Genomic DNA, 21,388 nt, shown 5'->3' on the forward strand with positions numbered 1-21,388 from the left:
TCCATTTCTCAGTCAGTTAACAACATTTTCAGAATATTTACACAGCACTTCATCTTTGTACCAGCAGAGCCTCACAATGACCCTGTGAGGTATGTTTTCATTCCTACTGATTATTTTTTCCACTAAAGGAGAAGGCAGAGAAGCAAGTCTTTTGCAGAGGTGTACAAACACTTGGCAAAATTAGGAATAAATCTAGGAGTGCTATTGATAAGAAGCTTTTTTCATTATGGCTATTCATTCTCTCCTGTAGGGGGGAAATAAAAGAAAATGGAAGATTTCTGCATTGCTTCAATTGGAGAAATGACTAATCAACACAAAAGAAATCCCTAAAAATGATTTTAGAAAGTATGAAAGTAGTATTTTTACCCCACTTCATGTACTGCTTGTATCTTAACTAAGCAGCTCACCTTACTGGATCTAATTTCATCTGAAAACAGCTTTTTTACTACCTTTTAAAAAGAATACAAATGAATCAATTCTATAATTGACTTATTTATAAACACATTTTTATTTTATACAAAAGTAAGGAGGCTAAAAGACTATCAACAGAATAATTTTTTTAATTGAAATTACACATTACTGCCAGATAAATTTTCCTAGACAAGACTTTGATTAAAAAAGAAAGTTAGTGGCTCCCCACTGCTTACTGACTGAAGTTTAAACTCCTTGCTCTACTACTGAAGGCGCCAACATCTTACCTACCTCTTCAATCTTGCCTTAATTACTAAACTTGACAAACTCTCTGTGAGTCTTTGGCTCTCTAATATGTCACCCTGCCCACATAATCATAATAGCTCACCCAGCTGGAAGTGACCTTTCCCTCCTCTGAACTTCTACAGCACTCAGCTTACCACTCACAAGGCATTTATCATTGTACTGCCTTATTTGTGTGTAAGTCTTATCTATCTTATTATACTGAAAGCCCCAAATAACTATTTACACACACACACAGACAGACAAACACACGCACAGAATATCTTCATCCTTTCCACTGTCTAGTGTTGGAGGCACTCAAAAATATTTGCTAAATGAGAAATACTATGAAGATCTACTAGCTGGAGAATCCTTATAATGGATCATATTATAATGTAAATAATCATACCCCAATTTGCTTTGAGTTTTTGGATGCCTGATTTTCTCTAAGCTATACACAACTTTATTTATATATAGTACATACATGTTACACACTACTTAAATGACATATATTGTTTCAGGACTCAGGTAATAGAAATGTATACGGTGATATTTAGCCTCTACTTAGTTTATAATTTAAGCTGCAAAAAAAAGATATATAAAAAGGTTTTACAAGTGGAATCAAGAGAAAGAGACAACTCAACTATATTGATATTGCTAAGCAAAGATACAGCACAATCAACGAACTGAGGGGCTCATTCATTAGAGTTTTTCCTTTGTTTTCCTTTAATGTAATAACCTTATTTGTACTGAGCCAGTAAGAAAAGCAAGTGATTTTGAGCAGCAGTAATCTAAAGTGGTTAAGATTTATAAGGCAGGAACTCAGTTGCTAAGAGACAATTCCACTGCTTTATTTTTCTTCAATATTTCCCTCCTCTATGGAGAAGTTCTTTTGGCTCGGAAGGAGCAGAAAGCGTGAAAAGAGGCACAGAGGTCCTTTGTTAATCTCAATAAGTTACACGAGCGCATAGTGCTTTCTGGTTTGTAAAAGGCTTTCACATACATTTCTTCCTTTGGCATAAGAAACAGAATTAAATACCAAGTAAAGATGAAGAGTACCTAGTCTGTAATGAGTTTCAGTGCTTAGGATCAAGGCTATTAGCAGATATTCAGGAAAAGTAAAGACTAAGAAGAAAAAAAGAAAATGACTAGTTTGTATGGAGATAAGAAAAGTAAGATGAATTTTTAAAAAATTAAAAATAGCTAGAAAAGACTGAGTAGAGATAGTCTATGGACTTTTAGAGAGCTAAAGAAATTTGAAATTAGATTGAATATAGATTGAAATGAGAGAATAATGCCAGAAATGAAAGCGTTTAGGAGACTAACAAAGGGAGAGCCCTGTGGTTTGGAAATTGTCCCTTAATCAGCCTGCAGGGCTACAGAGCAGGAACCCAGAGAGGGTGCTTGAGAATACACAAGGACCCTGCGGTGGTGACTGAACAAAGTGCCGGCAGGGATTTCATCGGAAGCATAATCCATTCCGGGCACAGTCTGGCAGTGCTGGGGAGCTGGGAAGATACACTCAGGCACCTATGGAACAAAAGAAATATTTGAAGTTCAAAATAATTCTGATATTTCTAGCCATGGCTATACAATGGTGTTTGAATTTATAAGAGAAGTAGCATCAGAAGGACAGAAATAAAATATTATCTTTACCCAGGAAGAAGATATCTGGCTTTGAAGAACTCAGTAGAAGGCGATTTGGGTGAAGATTGGAGATGCCACAAAATTCTTGATTTCTCGGGATTAACTCTGAGTTGCTCACTGTTTGGTAAGAAAAGATTGAAGACCCATCTATTTAGCCTAGAAATAAGAAATGCTCATTTGTTCCTGTGCCTATTTCTACTGCTCTGACTGCAGAGCTTAAAATCATACCTCAGACAGGAATTCCTTACTCTTACTTGACCTTTAAAGTCAGTCTGGTGTTTTCACAGCCAGGATTCCTCACACTTTTCACCTTATGGCAGACACACATAAGTGATAACATTTGGACACAACACCGAGGTTTGGGCTATCTCAGGCCCTGACGGCTAGCCAGAGGGCTAAAGAGATCTGTATCCTAGCTCATAACCCACAGGCTGCTGTACTGAATATACAGAGAGGTAAGTCACACACACAAAAAATGAACAGAAAAAATGAAAATCTTTCCCTTAAATTGACTTTAACATAATTTTTAAAATCTGAAACAAAAAATCAAACACTAGAATTACATTTCTTCCATACTGACTTTAAAATACACTGGGTTTCTGGCAATGAAGCATAATTTGGCCCTTCCAAAGGTATTATAAAACTAGACTTCTGCTTCCAGGAAGATGAGGTAGGGTATACTTTTCTCTACTCCTCCAGCTAAGTACAAGAAAATCCCCAGATGACCCACAAAATAGGAGGAAATATCTGCAAATTATCCTTCGGATAAGGGTCTACTATCCAGGGTATATAACAGAATTCTTGTAACTCAACAATAAAAAGAAAAATAACCCAACTAAAAAAAGAAAACAGGCCAAGGATATGAATAGCCATCTCTCCACAGGAGATGTATAATTGCCAATAAGCACATTAAAAGGTGCTCAACATCATTACTCATTAGGAAAATGCAAATCAAAACCACAATGAAAATACCACTTCACACCCACAAAGATGACTATAATCAAAACGATGGACAACAACAAGTATTGTTGAGGATGTGGAGAAAAAAAGAGCCCTCCTACACTGCTGATGGGAATGCAAAGTGCAGCTGCTTTGGAACACAGTTTGGCAGTTCCTCAAAAGTTAACATCTGACCACAGACTTAACATCTGACCAAGAATTCAACTTCTAGGTATATAACCAAGAGAACTGAAAACAAGTTCACACAAAAACATGTATGCTAATGTTTTAGCAGCATTATGGTCAAAAAACATAAATAAATCAAACATCTATCAAATGATGAGAAGATACACCAACTGTGGTGCTGTGCTTAGTCGCTCAGTTGTGTCCAACTCTTTGTGATCCCATGGACTGTGGCGCACCAGGCTCCTCTGTCCATGGGGATTCCCTGGGCAAAAATACTAGAGTGGGCTGCCATGCTCTCCTCCAGGGAATCTTCCCCTCAGGGGTCAAACCCAGGTCTCCCGCACAGCAGGTGGATTCTTTACCATCTGAGACATCAGGAATAGCTATATAAAAGAATATTGTTTAGCATTAAAATAAAGTATTGACACATGCTAGAACAATGATGAACCTTGAAAACATTATGCTAAGTGAAAGAAGTCGGACACAAAGGTCATATGTTGTATGACTGCATTTTTATGAAATATTCAGAAGAGGCAAAGTCATAGATACAAAACATAGATTAGTGATTACCAGGAACTGGTAAAAGTAAAGCATAGGAAATTACTGCTTTGGGTATGGGGTTTCTTTATGGGATGACAGAAATATCCGGGGGGCACTAGTGGTAAAGAATCCACCTGCAAATGCAGGAGATGCAACAGATACGGGTTTGATCCCTGAGTTGGGAAGATTCTCCTGGAGAAGCAAACAGAAACCCACTCCAGTATTCTTGCCTGGAAAATCTCATGAACAGAGGAGCCTGGCAGCCTACAGTTGCAGGCTCCATGGGGCTGTGAAGAGTCAGACACGACTGAGCGTGCATGCACACACACACAGAGAAATATTCTACAGTTAGATAGTATTGATGGTTTGACAACCTTGTGAATGTTCTAAAAATGTCTGAATTGTACATTTGTAAAGGTTGAATTTTATGGTATGTAAATTATGTCTGAATTTAAGAAAATATACCCAGTTAGAAAAAAAGACTGAATAGAAAAAGAAAATCCTGGATGGGGTAAATTAAGAGTTTGGGATTAGAAGCTACATATTACTATATATAAAATAGATAAACAAGGTCCTACTGTATAGCACAGGCAACTATATTCAATAGCTTATAATAACCTATAATGGAAAAGAATCTGAAAAAGAAAATATATTTTATGTATATATACATATATGTATAAAACTGAGTCATTGCTATACACTAGAAACTAACATGACATTATAAATCAACTATACTTAAAATTAAAAAAAATACTGGACACTATATATAAAACAAACATAAGAAGACTCTGATATGTGGAACAAGGAAGGCAGATTGGCTAGGGACTTTGGGACCTGAGCAGTGACATAATGGTTGAGCTACCTGGCTGTGTGTGTGTTTGGTTTTTGTCTCATTACCCTCAACTTGGAGCTGAAGAAGCCAGAAATCCAAAAACACCAACAGATGAAAAAATTCCTAAAAGGACAGCAAGACAGAAAACTATCAGATAGTAACTGCCTTATTCCAGTTGCAGTCCACAGAAAAGCTATGTCTTACCCTTACCTGCCCACAAAGGCCAGATGGGGAATCTTGATTTTCATCTTTGTTGGGCTGTGATGAGATGCTATCAGAGTACCAAAAAGGAGGAGAAAGAGGCTGGGGCTGAAAATGCACTCAAAGATATAACTGCTGAAACCTTTTCAAATTTGTTTTCAGTCCCTGGTGGCTCAAACGGTAAAGAATCTGCCTGCAATTTGGGAGACCCAGGTTTGATGCCGGGGTTAGGAAGATCTGGAGAAGGGAATGGCAATCTACTGCAGTATTCTTGCCTGGAGAATTCCATGGACAGAGGCTACAGTCCATGGGGTTGCAGAGTCAGACACGACTGAGAGACTAACACTTTCAACACTATCAAATTTGGCAAGTAACATAAACTTCAGATTTATAATAAAAGGAAATACTGTTTGGCGTTTACTCCAAAGAAATCCACAGCAAGATGTTATCATAGTCAAACTTCTGAAAACTAAAGAAAGCAATCTCAAAAGCAGCAACAGAAAAATGACACCTGACCTATATGGGAAAACCAGTTTGAACAGGAGATTTCTCATCAAAAATCAGGTGTCCAGAAGAAAGTGGCACAATATTTTTCAAGTGCTGGAAGAAAAGAACTGTCAACTGGAATCCTATAGAAGAGAAGATACCCTTTAGGAAAGAAAAGAAATCAAGACATTCTCATTAAGGAAAATTAAGAGACTTTGTTACCAGTAGACCTATCCTAAAGAATGGTTAAAGGAAGCTCTCTACTTAGAAAGGAAAAGATAAAAGAAGATATCTCACAATATCATGAAAAAAAAGAATTCACTAAGCAAAACTAGGGCTCTTTTCAAGTACCCATGGAACATACACCCTTGGTATCTGTTTCAATACATTAAAAATAATAATATATACAGAGTACATTCTCTAGCCACAGTGGTATTAAACTAGAAGTCATTAACAGAAAGATAACAGGAAAATCTCCAAATACTTGTAACTAAATAACATACTTCTAAATAATCCATGGATCAAAGAAGTCTTAAGAGAGGTAAAAAGATACACTGAAGTGAATGAAAATGAAAATTCAACATATAAAAATTTTTGAGACACAGCTATTAATCAGTGCTGAGAGAAATTTGTATTACTAACTATATGCATTAAAAAGAGAAAAAATCTTTAATCAATAATCTGAATGCTTACCTCAAGAATCTAGAAACAAGAGCAAAATAAACCCAAAGCAAGCAGAAGAAAGGAAATAATAAAGAGAAAAACCAATAAAATTTAAAACAGAAAACACAGAGAAAATTGATGAAACCAAAAGCTGGTTCTTTGAAAAGATCAATAAAATGGATAAATCTGTAGTGAAGAAAAAAAAGACACAAATTACCAATGTCAGTAATGAAAGAGAGGCTTCACTTCAGACATTACAGATATCAGAAGGATAACAAGGAAACGCTACAAACAACTCTATGCACATAAATTTGAAACCTTGGATGAAATGTACTAATTCCTCAAAAAACACAAACCCACAACTCATCTACTATGAAACAAACAATTTGAATATCCCCTTACCTATTAAAACATTAAATTCAAAATTTAAAAACTCTCAAAAAAGAAGTCTCCAGGCACAACAGTTTTATTGGAGAATTCTACCAAATATTTAAGAAAGAATTGACACTAATAATACACAATCTCTTCCAGAAGAACAGAACAGGAGGGAATACTTCCCAACTCATTTTATGAGACCAGTATTACAACAATACTAAAACCAGACAAAGACAGTCCAAAAAACAAACCAAAACTACAAACCAATGTCCCTCATGAATATAGACACAAAAATCTTTAATGAAATAATAAATATAATTCAGTAATATATAATAAGAATTATTATACCATGATTAAGTGAGGTTTACTCAATGAATGCAAAACTAGTACAATATTTAAAAATCAATAAAAGTAATCCACTATATTATCAAGATAAAGAAAAAATACATATGATTATATCAATTGAGGTAGTAAAAAAGTATTCAATAAAATTCAATTGTCATTTGGGATTAAAACTCTTAGAAAAATAGGAACAGGAGGAAACTCCTTCAACCTGATACAGCTAACATTATCCTTAATGATGAAAGACAATGATTTCCCTCTAAGTCTGGGGTAAAGATAAGGATGTTTGCTCCAATCACTCATTTAACATAGTTCTGCCAGTTCTGACGTGTGTGTGTGTGTGTGTGTGTGTGTGTGTGTGTGTGTGGCTAAATCGCTTCAGTCGTGTTCAACCCTGTGCGACCCCATAGACGGCAGCCCACCAGGCTCCCCCATCCCTGGGATTCTCTAGACAAGAATACTGGAGTGGGTTGCCATTTCAGTGCAATAAGGTAATAAAAGAAAATAAACACATGTAGACTGGAAAGGAAGAAATAAAACTTTCTTTTTTTAGATGACATGATTGTCTATATAGAAAAGCCCAAGGAATCTACCAAAAACTCCTCCCTTACCTAATAAGTACTTTTAGCAACATCTCTGGATACAAGTTAAATACACAAAATTAAGCTGTATTTCTATATGCTAGCAATGAAAACATGGACACTGAAATTTAAAAATACAATACCATTTAAAATTGCTCAGAAAAAGAGAAATACTTATCTATAAATCCAACAAAACATGTATTGGATTTATATGCAGAAAACTGTACAATGCTGATGAAAGAAACAAAGAGTCAAGTACATGGTGAGAAATAGCATATTAATGGAATGTAAGACTCAACATAGGAACATGTCAATTTTCCCCAAATTGATAAGACAGGTTGAATGAAATTCCTATCAAATGTATATCAATATTTTTAAAGTATAAATAAGATTATTCTACAGTTTACATGGAAAGGCAAAGGAATTAGAGTAGCTAAAGTAATTTTGTAAAGAAAAATAAAGTGGGGATAATCCATCTAACCAATATCCAATTTACTATATACAGCTATGGTAATCAAGACTGTGGTACTGGCAGAGGGATAGACACAGAAATCAATGGAACATGGAAGCAACCTAGATGTCCATCAGCAGATGAATGGATAAGAAAGCTGTGGTACATATACACAATGGACTATTACTCAGCCATTAAAAAGAATACATTTGAATCAGTTCTAGTGAGGTGGATGAAACTGGAGCCTATTATACAGAGTGAAGTAAGCCAGAAAGAAAAACACCAATACATTATACAATGCATATATATGGAATCTAGAAAGATGTAACGATAACCCTGTATGTGAGACAGCAAAAGAGACACAGATGTATTAACAGTCTTTTGGACTCTGTGGGAGAGGGCAAGGGCGGGATGATTTGGGAGAATGGCATTGAAACATGTGAATTATCATATGTGAAACGAATCGCCAGTCCAGGTTCGATGCGTGATACAGGTGCTCGGGGCTGGTGCACTGGGATGACCCAGAGGGATGGGATGGGGAGGGAAGTGGGAGGGGGGTTCGGGATGGGGAACACATGTACACCATGGCGGATTCAAGTCATTGTATGGCAAAACCAATATAATAAAGTAAAAGAAATAAATTAATTTTAAAAAAAAATCAATGGAACAGAATACAGAAACCAGAAATAGATCCACATAAATATGCCCACTGGTTTTCGACAAAGGTGAACATACAATCCAATGGAAGAAATGCAACCTTTTAAACAAATGGTGTAAAGTAATTGGACATCCGCAAGCAAAAGTTAATCTCAATCTAAGTTGCACGTCTTATACAGAAATTACCTCAAAATGTATCAGGGACTTACATATAAACCTAAAATACATAATTTTAGAAAAAGTTATGATAGAAAATCTTTGGGATCTAGGATAGGCAAAGCGTTCTTAGGCCTGACAACAAAAGCAGGATCCATGAAAGGAAATACTGATATCCTGGACTTTACCCAGATTAAAAACTTTTGCTGTTTGAAAGACCCTGTAGGAGGATAAAAACGACAGGCTACAGACTGGCAGAAACTATTTGCAAACCATGTATCCAACAAAGGACTAGTAGCTAGGATATATAAAGAACACTCAAAACTCAACAACTAAAAAAGCAAGCAATCCAATTAGAACACAGGCAAAAAAGACAAACATTTCAGTGAAGATGAAATACAGATATATAGACGGCAAATAAGCACACAAAGAGATATTCAACATAAGTCATTAGAGAAATGCAAAACACAAGGGCAATGATATGCTACTACACATCTATCAGAATGGCTAAAACACCACCAAATGCTAAGGATATGGAGAAACTGGATCACACTGCTCCTGGGAGTGTAAAATGGCCCAGTCACCCTGGAAAACAGTTTGGCAGTTTCTTAAAACACTACAAATGCAACTGCCAAACAACCTAGTAACTGTACTTCTGGGCACTAATCCCAGAGAAATGAAGGCTTATTTTCACACAAAAATCTGTATTCAAATGTTTATAGCACATTTACTTGTAACAGTCAAAAAGGGGAAACAATTCAAATGTCCTTCACTAGGAAGATGATTAAACTCACGACTCTCTGCAATCCCATGGATAGTAGCCCACCAGGCTCCTCTGTCCATGGAACTTCCCAGGCAAGAATACTGGAGAGGGTTGCCATTGCCTCCTCCAGGAGACTGAACCTGAGTCTCTTGCATCTCCTGCACTGGCAGGCAGATTCTGTACCACTCTGCCACCTGTGAAGCCCATGGTGCATCCATACTATGGAATATTCCTAAGAAGTGAAGTCGCTCAGTCGTGTCCAACTCTCTACGACCCCACAGACTGTAACCTGCCAGGCTCCTCCATCCATGGGATTTTCCAGGCAAGAATACTGGAGTGGGTTGCCATTTCCTTCTCCAGGGGATCTTCCCAACCCAGGGATAGAACCTGGGTCTCCTGCACTGCAGGGAGGCTCTTTACCATTTGAGCCACCACTCAGGAATAAAAAGGGATGAACTACTAATACATGCAACAACCTGGTTAAATCTCCAGAGAACTTCCTGAGGAAAAAAATCCAGTCAAAATTATATACTGTATGATTCCATCTATATAGAAGTTGTGAAATGACAAAATTATAGAAGTGAAGAACAGATTGGTGGGAGCCAGGGGTTAAGGAGCAGGTGAGGGTGGAAAGTGGATATGAAGCATCCTTGTGGTCATGGAAGAAAAGTTCTGTATCCAAACTCTATCTATCAATGTCAATATCATGGTTGGGGTAGTGCAGTATCGTTTTGCAAGATGTTACTATAGGAAACTAGGTAAAGTATATGGAATCTCTGTTTTATTTCTTACCATTCCATGTGAATCTACAATGACCTCAAAAGCCCAGACAGTGAAGAATCTACCTGCAATGCAAGAGACCTGGGTTCGACCCCTGGGTTGGGAAGATGCCCTGGAGAAGGGAAGGGCAACCCACTCTAGTTATTCTTGCTGGAGAATTCCAGGCAAGAATGGACAGAGGAGCCTGGTGGGCTACTGTCCATGGGGTCACAAAGAGTTGGATACAATTTAGTGACTAACACTATGTATAGACACTAACAAGTTTAATTAACAAAAACACTAGATTAAAAAATCTCAGAATATAAAAGGATATAGGCAATTACTTTGTATTGTAAAAAGAAGATACAAATATCTCAATTTCCAAAAAACTGAATTATTTTCAGATATCATAATTGAGTCAAACTTTGGTTATGAGTTGAGGAACTGAAGAGAAAGAAATGGGTTTTCACTCAGAAAACACAATTCAATTTCCAGGAGGAAAAAAAAAAGGACGTTATAAATAAATCTATATAGCTGAAAAACATCTTAGCTCTTACAAATTTTAATTTTAAGAAGGCTCCAAAAGAAAGCATTAAGCAGTCTTTAAAACATTATCTGTACTTCTCAGAGAAAATATGGTATTTTTAATAAAAAGTACTTCCCTCTCAGAATAACTTTTTCCAGAAGGGTGGGTCACAGTTGCAATTATGGGGAGAAAGGTAGAGATGCAGGAGCTGAGGGCATTGGTGGTAGAAGAAATGAGGCTGGAGGAAATAACTGGGACAGCGTGGCCGAAGACACAGTACACAGGAACTCAGGCCAGGTCTCCAAAGCTGACTTCTTTATCTTGCACACAAATCTCAGTTCTGTCTCCTTTATTGAACTTTAAGTAAATCACGTAATCTCTGGACTAAGATTTCCTTTTCCTCAAAGACAGAGATAACATTTTTTACCTCCGCCCATAAAACAGGATATTTGCAAGGACAGATAACTGAACAGCACAAAAATGTTTGAAAGAAAGGTCCCAAGAAAGTATCTGCAAAGCAGGCTCATTTAAAACATTTAAGTCCATTTTATACGGGGAAAAAATGCATAACAGAAGACAATAATTTTGAAGAAAGACTAGGAGAAAGAGAAAGAAAATGAATGAGATTTAAACAGTCAACATCTCAGTTTATTTTCTTAGTTGTCTTGAGGTTAGTGGTAGAAAATTCAGTATTGCTAAAGGCATGTGGCACTCCAATCTACTAGCAAAACCATCTTAATAGGATGGATTTTCCACAGCAGACTTTAAGAGGTTGAAAAAAACTAAACAAACAACCAAAATCTCACAAGACTGCAAATCCACCAGGGGCTTGGGGAGTGGTTTTCATCCTGACACTGAAAAATGTCAACAGCATGGAAATAAGCAGTAATGCACTCTTAAATTTCATTTTACCTGAATTGCAGCACTAATTTAATTTTGTCTGGTATTTTAGTTACTCATTCAAGTCTGTCTGCCTCCACTTGAATCTAAGCTCTTTGATTGCAATAATCAACAGTTCACACTCATCTTTACATGTCCCATAGCCCAGAACCTTGCATGTAGCTACACTCTGCAAATAGGGAATTGAACAAACATGCACAAAGTATAATCGATTACTCCCAGTTTTAAGCAATATACTTAAATTGCTTAATATACTTAAAGGTGTTCCAAGATAGAGGTGACGTCCTGATATTTTTATTAGCCTCAGTCCTGTAACTTATTAAACAATTTTTTTAAACAATTTTTTAAAATCAGTTTTGCAATTTATAGTGAGCTCAATAATGGAGTTTTTAAAGATAATCTGAAAAATAGCTTTCATAAGTCCTGAACTCAGAAAGACTTTAGACAAGACAGTGAGAAACTTTTAGCTATGATTTGTATCAGGCATGACATACTGCTTTTTGTCAATAATCAGCTATTAAGATTTTTTTTTTAAGTTTTAATTTGCTAATCTTTACTCACCAGTGTCTAGTCTTGACTTGACATGCTGATACCTTGGGTTTTGTGGTATCCTTCTGGTCAGATACTAAAAAATAAGAAAATTCACAAATAATTGGGTTAATGTTGGGAAAGGGACAATATACTTTAACAATTAGAACAAATTCTAAAATTTAATTGAATTTAAAGATGGCAGGAGCTCTAGAGGTCCAACAGGGCTCCTCACTATAGCTTCTCCACAGGTGAAGATGGTTATCATGTTCTGTCAAAACATTTCCATATTTTGTCAAAATAATCTCATAGCACTACGCAATTAGGAAAAAAGCTCTTGAAAATGATTTCTGACACTGAGCCAAAATTGATCTAATTTCCACCCAGTCCACTGATACAACCTAGAATGAACCATTCCACCCTGCCTCAAGCAAGCCATTAAAATAACTAAAGGCAGCTCTTTTCTCCTTTTTAATTTTCCCCTTTACATGATGATTTGAAGGCTGTCTTCTCTGGATGCCCTCTAGATTTTATCTATGCAACCCCTAAAAAATGGCACGCAGACCTGAGCATGCTGCCCAGATGTTGCCAGGTCAGGACCCGGTTTGGCAGGTCTTTCCTGCAACTCCCCTTGAGTTGAAGCTTCACAGATGTCACCGTGATGGCATCTGCTCTCACGGCAGCTGGGGTGTATCACGGGCTCAGGGAAAGTTTATGGTCAGTAAAAAGCTGTCAGGTCTCCCCTGTCCTGTGCTTTGGTAGTAAATCTGAATTCAAGTACAAGGCATTTCCCCATATTAAATTTCAGTGGCATTTTCAAAAGCCATTCAGAGAGGGAAGGCTAATGAATAAAGACATTACAAAATACAACTTTCTTGCTCAGGCTTTTTTTCTGGCCTACAAGTATGAAAAGCAGATGTTCAGTGACAGGTAGCAGTGGAATCTGAGATTAGAACTGGGTAATATCTCTCCAGCTTCATTTTCTGTTCTCTCCCACATGCTCCTGGGTTGAAGTTGCCCAAATGTTCTCCAAATGTACCAGGTTCACTCAGGTTTCCAGTCTTAGCAAATTGTCAGCTGTCCATGTGTAAAACTTCACTTCCTCTATAAAGGTGTCCAGGGTGAAATTAGCTACTTTCTCTCTGGCTCCTAGAGGACTGAACCCTGCACTATTGTTTATACCTTAACCTTCTTTTCTAGTCTAGGATTTCCTTGAGAGTAGGAATGATAACTTCCTCAAATTTGTTTTCACCCAGGACCTCGCACATGGAGGGCACATTTACTGATATTCAACCAATAAATAAATATCTAGAATGAGGATTTTGTTGTTTGCTGTTCAGTCACTCACTTGTGTCCGATTCTTTCTGACCCCATGGACTGCAGCACATCAGGCTTCCCTATCCTTCACCATCTTCTGGAGCTTGCTCAAACTCATGTCCATCGAGTTGGTGATGCCATCCAACCATCTCGTCCTCTTACCATTCCCTTCTCCTCCTACCTTCAATCTTCCCCAGCATCAGGGTCTTTTCTAATGAGTCGGCTCTTTGAATCAGGTGGCCAAAGTATTGGTGCTTCAGCTCCAGCATCAGTCCTTTCAATGAATATTTAGGACTGATTTCCTTTAGGTTTGACTGGTTGATCTCCTTGCAGTCCAAGGGACTCTCAAGAGTCTTCTACAACACCACAGTTCAAAAATATCAATTCGTCAGTGCTTGGCTTTCTTTATGGTCCAAATTTCAAATCCATACATGACTACTGGAAAAACCATAGCTTTGACTGGATGAACCTTTGTTGGCAAAGTAATGTCTCTGCTTTTTAATACACTGTCTAGGTTGGTCATAGCTTTTCTTCCAAGGAGGAAGTGTCTTTTAATTTCATGGCTGCAATCACCATCTGCACTGATTTTGGAGCCCAAGAAAATAAAGTCTGCCACTGTTTCCATTGTTTCCCCATCTGTTTGCCATGAAGGGATGAGACCGGATGCCATGGTCTTCATTTTTTGAATGCTGACTTTTAAGCCAGCTTTTTCATTCTCCTCTTTTACTTTCATCAAGAGGCTCTTTAGTTCCTCTTCACCTTCTGCCATATGGGTGGTGTCATCTCCATATGTGAGGTGTTGACATTTCTCCCAGCAATCTTGATTCCAGCTTGTGCTTCATCCAGCCTGATGTTTCTCATAATGTACTCTGCATATAAATTAAACGAGCAGGGTGACAATATATAGCCTTGATGTACTCTTTTCCCAATTTGGAACCAGTATGTTGTTCCATATCCAGTTCTAACTGTTGCTTCTTGACCTGCATACAGGTTTCACAGGAGGCAGGTCAGGTGGTCTGGTATTCCCATCTCTTTCAGAATTTTCCAGTTTGTTGTGATCCACATAGTCAGTGGCTTTAGCATAGTCAATGAAGCAGAAGTAGATGTTTTTCTGGTACTCTCTTGCTTTTTCAGTGATCCAGTGGATGTTGGCAATTTGATCTATGGTTCCTCTGCCTTTTCTAAATCCAGCTTGAACATCTGGAAGTTCACGGTTCATGTACTATTAAAGCCTAGCTTGGAGAATTTTGAGCATTGCTTTGCTAGCATGTGAGATGAGTGCAACTGTGCGATAGTTTGAACATTCTTTGGCATTGCCCTTCTTTGAGATTGGAATGAAAACTGACCTTTTCCAGTCCTGTGGCCACTGCTGACTTTTCCAAATTTGCTGGCATATTGAATGAAGCACTTTCACAGCATCATCTTTTAGCTCAGTTGGAATTCCATCACCTCCACTAGTTTTGTTTGTAGTGATGCTTCCTAAGGCACACTTGACTTTGCACTCCAAGATGACTGGCTCTAGGTGAGTGATCACACTGTTGTGGTTATCTGGATCATTAAGAGCTTTTTTGTATAGTTCTTCTGTGTATTCATGCCACCTTTTCTTAATATCTTCTGCTTCTGTTAGGTCCATACAGTTTTTGTCCTTTATTGTGAGGATTATATTACAGCAACTATTTAGTTTCTTAGAAGAGAACATTAGATTTTAAAACCTGTATCATTTGCCCTTGAAAACACAGTTAAATTACAGCATGCCCTGTTGAGAGGACTGAAAAACAAATCTACATATTAAAATACTTTTTCAAATGACTCACAAAGCATAAAAAAATAGGATATATATATATGTCTTACAGAATATCTATTAGTCAGAGTTTTTGATTTTGAAAACCAGGAAGAAGTTTTTAAAATTGGGATACCTACAGAAAATTATTGACATTTAATTTTGACAAGGACATAAACAAAAACAAAGTAAAACCTCACAATTTCCATCTGCTATTTTAATATTAAAAAGAAAGAAAAAATCCTAGAATAAAAAGATCAGCTCTATAGTGTTATTAAAAAACTCATTGATATTTCTGTGTTTTTCATTTCACCCCAGGCAAATAAAACCTTTGTCATGGACACTTGGCGTGGGTACTCAGAGGTGGAACCCCTGAGCTTCTTTATCCTGAGACAGGTTGGAAAGCTCCATCTGATCAGCAACCCCACTGTCGGTAAGAAAAAGTGACTCTAAGATGAAGACAGAGAAGATTCTTAAGTGAGAGACGGAAAATATTCAAAGACTGAAAAGAGGGACTATAGAATGAGTTCCCCAGAGGGAGACGATACTGTGGCAAAACAAAATAAACAACAAAAAAACCCAGGGAAAATATGTGCCAGTTAAATTAAGTCAAGGAAAGCTAAAACTCGAATTTAGTTATCTCAGGCTAAGGAATTTTCTTTTTTCTGTCTTTCCCTTTCTTTCTCTCCTTCACACTCTGTATTTTTATAGTTTCTATATACTGTTTCCTGTTTTTACTTTTGTTTTTCCCACTAGTTTCCTAGCAAAGCTTCTTTTGAAAGATTCCAGGCTACTCTCTGCTGAACCAGGGGGATTTGTCCATACCTCAGCCAACATAGCTAAGAAATGAGGGTGTCTCTGGGGACCAGGTGCGGTGGCGGCAGAATGATGGGGGGCGAGAGTGTGGACAGCTGCAATGGCTGAGCCCTTCCCGCCCCCGGTTTTCCCTTACATAGACTAATGAGAAATCCATATGCGACAGGACAAAAATGTAGTGTTTCTTGCCCATTTTCCCATTTTGGTCCAAATCCTTGTTCCTGACTTTCTGGTACCAACCGTAACGTAAAACTCTTGTGTTCTAGCATACGCAGAATACAGTTTATGGAACTGCTAGACTTTTTTTTCCTTAAAATCCTTGCTTTCAGGGTGACTGTTTCTTGACCTACTGACCAACTAGCTTCTTTTTTTCAATTACATAAACAGGATGGAATGGTGGAAAGTGAAAGAGCTGAGAGAAGCAGCTGTTTCAAGGAGGACTATTCATTCATTCGACAAAGGCTTATTGAGCACCAACCATTCATTCAGTCGACATTTACTGGGTGCCTACTAGGAGTAAGCCCCCATGCTGAGGACACAGAGGTAACAAAACACAGTCCTTGCCATCTAGCTCTCGCTGATGCTGGGACGTGAGACAAGCGAGCAGATGTCACGCTGCACGATGAACAAGCAGAGGGAAGCAGGGGGTGTGTGTTAAGATTGGAACTACTTCCTGAGGAGTGACTTCTGAGCTGAAACCTGAGGGCTGAGGAAGTTAGTCAAGCTGAACTAGTAGTGGGTGGCAGCTGCAGGGTTCCTGGTAACTGTCAGACCTGCAGGAATGTGGGCAGTATGGGGTTAAGTGGGGCTAGAGGAGCAGGCGGGAGCAGAGCACAAAGGGCCTCGTACTCATGCTGAGAAACCTAGAGTTTATTCTGTAGATCACGGTGGATCCTGTAGATCAAAAGGGGCCATTTTGCTCCCCCAGCTCACAGGGATATTTGTCAATGTCTGGACTGGGTGGTGGGTGAGTTACCAATGTCTAGTAAGTAGAGGCCAGGGACGCTGTTAAATATCCTATAATGACAGGAGGAATCTCCCAACCCCCAGAAAGAATGAGCTGGCTCCAGATGTTGACTGTGCTGAAACTGAGGATCCCTGGTGTTGATGATGGGAGTGACTGAAGAAGGTTTAGGGAGAAGGGATGGGATCCTATTTCCATTTTAGGAAGATCACTCTGGCAGCACCCTGGAGAACTAATAGGATCATAGTCAAGAGTGAAGGCACAAAGGTCAGGTAAGAGGTCGTGCTCAGAGAATCTGTGGTCTTAAGAAAGTGGCAGTAAAGGTGAGAGGCAGACAGTTTTAAAAAGTCTTTAAGATATAAAATCTTTAAAACTGACCAGTATAACAGGGGAAGGGCAGTGATTGTCGTTGTTGTTCAGTTGCTCAGTCGTGTCTGACTCCTCGTGACCCATGGATGATAGCCTGCCAGGCTCCCTTTGTCCATGGAGTTTTCCTGGCAAGAATACCGGAATGGGTTGTCTTGGACTGCAAGGTGACCCAACCAATCCACCCTAAAGGAGATCAGTCCTGGGTGTTCATCGGAAGGACTGATGTTGAAGCTGAAACTCCAATACTTTGGCCACCTGATGCAAAGAGCTGATTCATTTGAAAAGACCCTGATGCTGGGAAAGGTTGAGGGCAGGAGGAGAAGGAGACGACAGAGGATGAGATGGTTGGATGGCATCACCAACTCGATGGACCTGGGTTTGGGTAGACTCTGGGAGTTGGTGATGGACAGGCAGGCCTGGCGTGCTGCGGTTCATGGGGTCGCAAAGAGTTGGGCACAAATGAGCGACTGAACTGAACTGAAAGGACCTTCCCGACTCAGGGATTGAACCTGTGCCTCTTGCGTCTCCTGCAGTGGCAGCCAGATTCTCCTCTACTGCGCCACGTGGCAAGCCCAAAGGACAGTGATACCATTCCCAAAAAGAGAACTTAAGGAGGAAGCATATATTGAAAACATCATGTATTCTGTTTAGGGCATTTTAAAAATGAGGTATCTGTGGGTTATCCACAATGGAAGTGGTAAGCTGGATTATCTAGGGGGTCTACAGATCAAGAGAGATTTCTGAACTAGAAAAAAACAAGATTTGGGGGTTGTCGACATGCAGGCAGCAGGGGAACCCATGGGAATGACAGAATCACCACTGGAGAATGTACAGGCTGAGGGAAAAAGTCTCCGTTTATGGTCAGGTGGAGAAAAGCACTGTGGGTGAAACCTGCAAGAGGCCACAAGAAAGTGGGTCATGAGAATTAAAGAAGAGTTTCAGGAAGAAGGGAATGGTCAACAGTGATTGATGCTGTCAAGTCAGAGAATAGGAGATCAAATATGAGCAAGTGAAAAAGAATGCAGGTCAAGGAAGAGAAAACAGAAAAGTGAATTTGGACTGAACAAACCAACAGTGGTTGATGACCCTGGTGGATGCCATTATGGTAAACTGACACCAAGAAAAGCAAAAAAGCAAGTTAAGTGTATGAGAAGGGAGGATAGTAGCCAGTTGGGTCCTTTTTTTTTTTTTCCTTCAGAGTTGCTAAAGAATAGTTTTTGTTGTTTGAAGAAAGGAGAAGTTCGAGGATGTTTATAAGCAAATGGGCTGAATAAAAGGCTGAAAATGAGGCAAGCAGTTATGAAAATGAGGGAGTAGGAGAAGATGAGGCCCAGAGCCCAGGCGGAACGTGCAGCTTTGGAAATATGTTTAAGATAATGAAATAAGGGGACTTGCCTGGTGGTCCAGTGGTTGAGACTCCATGCTTTCAATGCTGGGGGATGGGTTTGCTCCCTGGTTGGGGGAAAAAGGATCCCACAGGCTGTGTGGTGCGGCCAATAAATAATGAAATAAGATAGGTGGTCATGATGAAGGTTCAACGGGAGGGAGGAGAGAGAAAGTTGAGAAAGTTCATGTTTGTGGTATTAGTACAGGCTCTTTGAAAGCAACCCAAAGTGTCAGAGGCCCTTTGAGGATTTATATCTTTAGGGAGGGTTGAAAGAAAATACCCTCCCCATCTACCTGCCTATCTGTGCTCTTTAACTTCTAGTCAGCTTTCAAGACCCAGCACAAGCACATCTTCCAGGAAGATTCCTCCTCTGGGGAGTGCAGCCAGATAGAAATCTCTTCCCGGCCTAGACTGTCATAGCACTTTGTACCATTTACACCCCGCACTGCCTGCACTTGGGACAGAGGCTCTACCTCTGTACCCGGTACAGGGCCTTGCACCAGCGTGAGAGTAATAAGTACTGCCAGATGCATGGAGATGGTCCTGAGACCTGAGCCACACGCAGTGTGAGTGCTAGTGCCCTGTGGGCAGCACTGACATCAAGGGCTGGAGGAACCTGGAACAGAGAGAGCTCTCCCACTGGGGGTGATACGGGAGACTGCGTGGGAGAAACGGCAATGGAGCTGGGTTTCAAGGGCTGAACTTCTGTGGATAACAAGATGGGGAAAAGGGATGGAAAAAGTATTCTGAGTAGAAGAAATTATAATAGCAAGGACACTTTTAAAAGCATGTTTGCATGAGTGCTAAGTCACTTCAGTCATGTCCGATCTTTGCAACGCTATGGACTGCAGCACGCCAGGCACCTCTGTCTATGGGATTCTCCAGGCAAGAATACTGGAGTGGGTTGCCATGCCCTCCTCCAGGGGATCTTCCCGACACAGGGATCGAACCCAAGTCTCTTATGTCTCCTGCACTGGCAGGTGGGTTCTTTACCACTAGCACCACCTGGGAAGCCCCAAAAGCATGTTGAAAGAACAGCAAAGTGTTCTATGTGCTAGAGAAGACCCAACAACAATAAACGTAATCGCTGCTAACATTTCCTGAGAACTTACTGTGTTGTCAGGCACTCAGCTAAGCATTTCTCTCCATTATCTCCTTTAATCCTCACAACCGCCAATAAAGTAGATACTCAGTTCAGTTCAGTTCAGTCGTTCAGTCGTGTCCGACTCTTTGCGACCCCATGAATTGCAGCATGCCAGGCCTCCCTGTCCATCACCATCTCCTGGAGTTCACTCAGACTCACGTCCATTGAGTCCGTGATACCATCCAGCCATCTCATCCTCAGTCGTCCCCTTCTCCTCCTGCCCCCAATCCCTCCCAGCATCAGAGTCTTTTCCAATGAGTCAACTCTTCGCATGAGGTGGCCAAAGTACTGGAGTTTCAGCTTTAGCATCATTCCTTCCAAAGAAATCCCAGGGCTGATCTCCTTCAGAATGGACTGGTTGGATCTCCTTGCAGTCCAAGGGACTCTCAAGAGTCTTCTCCAACACCACAGTTCAAAAGCATCAATTCTTCGGCACTCAGCCTTCTTCACAGTCCAACTCTCACATCCATACATGACCACAGGAAAAACCATAGCCTTGACTAGACGGACCTTAGTCGGCAAAGTAATGTCTCTGCTTTTGAATATGCTATCTAGGTTGGTCATAACTTTTCTTCCAAGGAGTAAGCGTCTTTTAATTTCATGGCTGCAATCATCATCTGCAGTGATTTTGGAGCCCCCCCCCAAAAGTCTGACACTGTTTCTAGTGTTAGCCTTATTCTACATATTAGGAAATGGGAATAAAGAGGTGGAGTGACTTTCTGAGGTTAGCTGGTAAGAGTGATAGAACCTGGAATTAAACTGGACAGTCTGGCTTGAACTCTTACTCTACTTGCACAGCCTCATTCAGGCAGCAGTTCTGAATATGGGGTCCATGGATGGAACTTAGGAGGTCCATGAGTCCCATGAATCTGTATGCAAAAACTTCGAGTGTATGTACGTTTTTCTAGGGGAAGGGTCCTTGATTTTCACCAGATTTTCAAAGGGGTCTATCACCAAATGGTTAAGAGCCACAGGTATATAGAATCCTATGCTGTAAGGTTGGACATGGATACAGAAGCACCAGGTGGAAACCCCTGAATTTATAATAGCAAGGTCTGAGGGTCTGGACTGGCCCTGAAGATGATGGAAGATACCAGAAACACTGAAATATGAGCCACACAATCAAAGGAGTATTTTGGCAGATCACTATTACATGCAAGGTAAGACCATGTATTTGGGAATACATGGATGCTGAAGAAGAAGGGAGAAGAATGAGATGTCAACATTCTCTGGGTTTTTCTGCAGGAAAATCACTAAAAAAAATGAGGGAGATTGTCTGAATCACAGGTCACTCAAAAACGAATAAGCTTTTCTGACTTCCCACTTCTTTTCAAATGAAATTCAGAAGGTTGTTCACGTTAAAATGACAATGTATATTTACAATTA

The 21,388-nt window shown here is 39.6% G+C and overlaps 1 protein-coding gene across 3 annotated transcripts in view; it reads right to left on the minus strand.

Moving 5' to 3' along the window:
• The window catches only part of CEP41 (centrosomal protein 41), a 52,135-nt gene that overhangs the window by 20,123 nt on the left and 10,624 nt on the right, over positions 1-21,388 (minus strand). For 2 of the 3 annotated variants that reach the window (XM_040259637.1, XM_040259638.1), the window contains exon 2: positions 12,259-12,322. In XM_040259637.1, the coding sequence (XP_040115571.1) occupies positions 12,259-12,322 (64 nt within the window). Of the gene's footprint in view, positions 1-407; positions 2,224-2,349; positions 2,458-12,258; positions 12,323-21,388 lie in introns of all 3 variants that reach the window. The other variant, XM_040259639.1, reaches the window with a different exon arrangement.

This window comes from Oryx dammah, unplaced genomic scaffold, assembly GCF_014754425.2.
Source record: "Oryx dammah isolate SB20612 unplaced genomic scaffold, SCBI_Odam_1.1 HiC_scaffold_18, whole genome shotgun sequence".
NCBI classification, from domain to species: Eukaryota; Metazoa; Chordata; class Mammalia; order Artiodactyla; family Bovidae; genus Oryx; species Oryx dammah.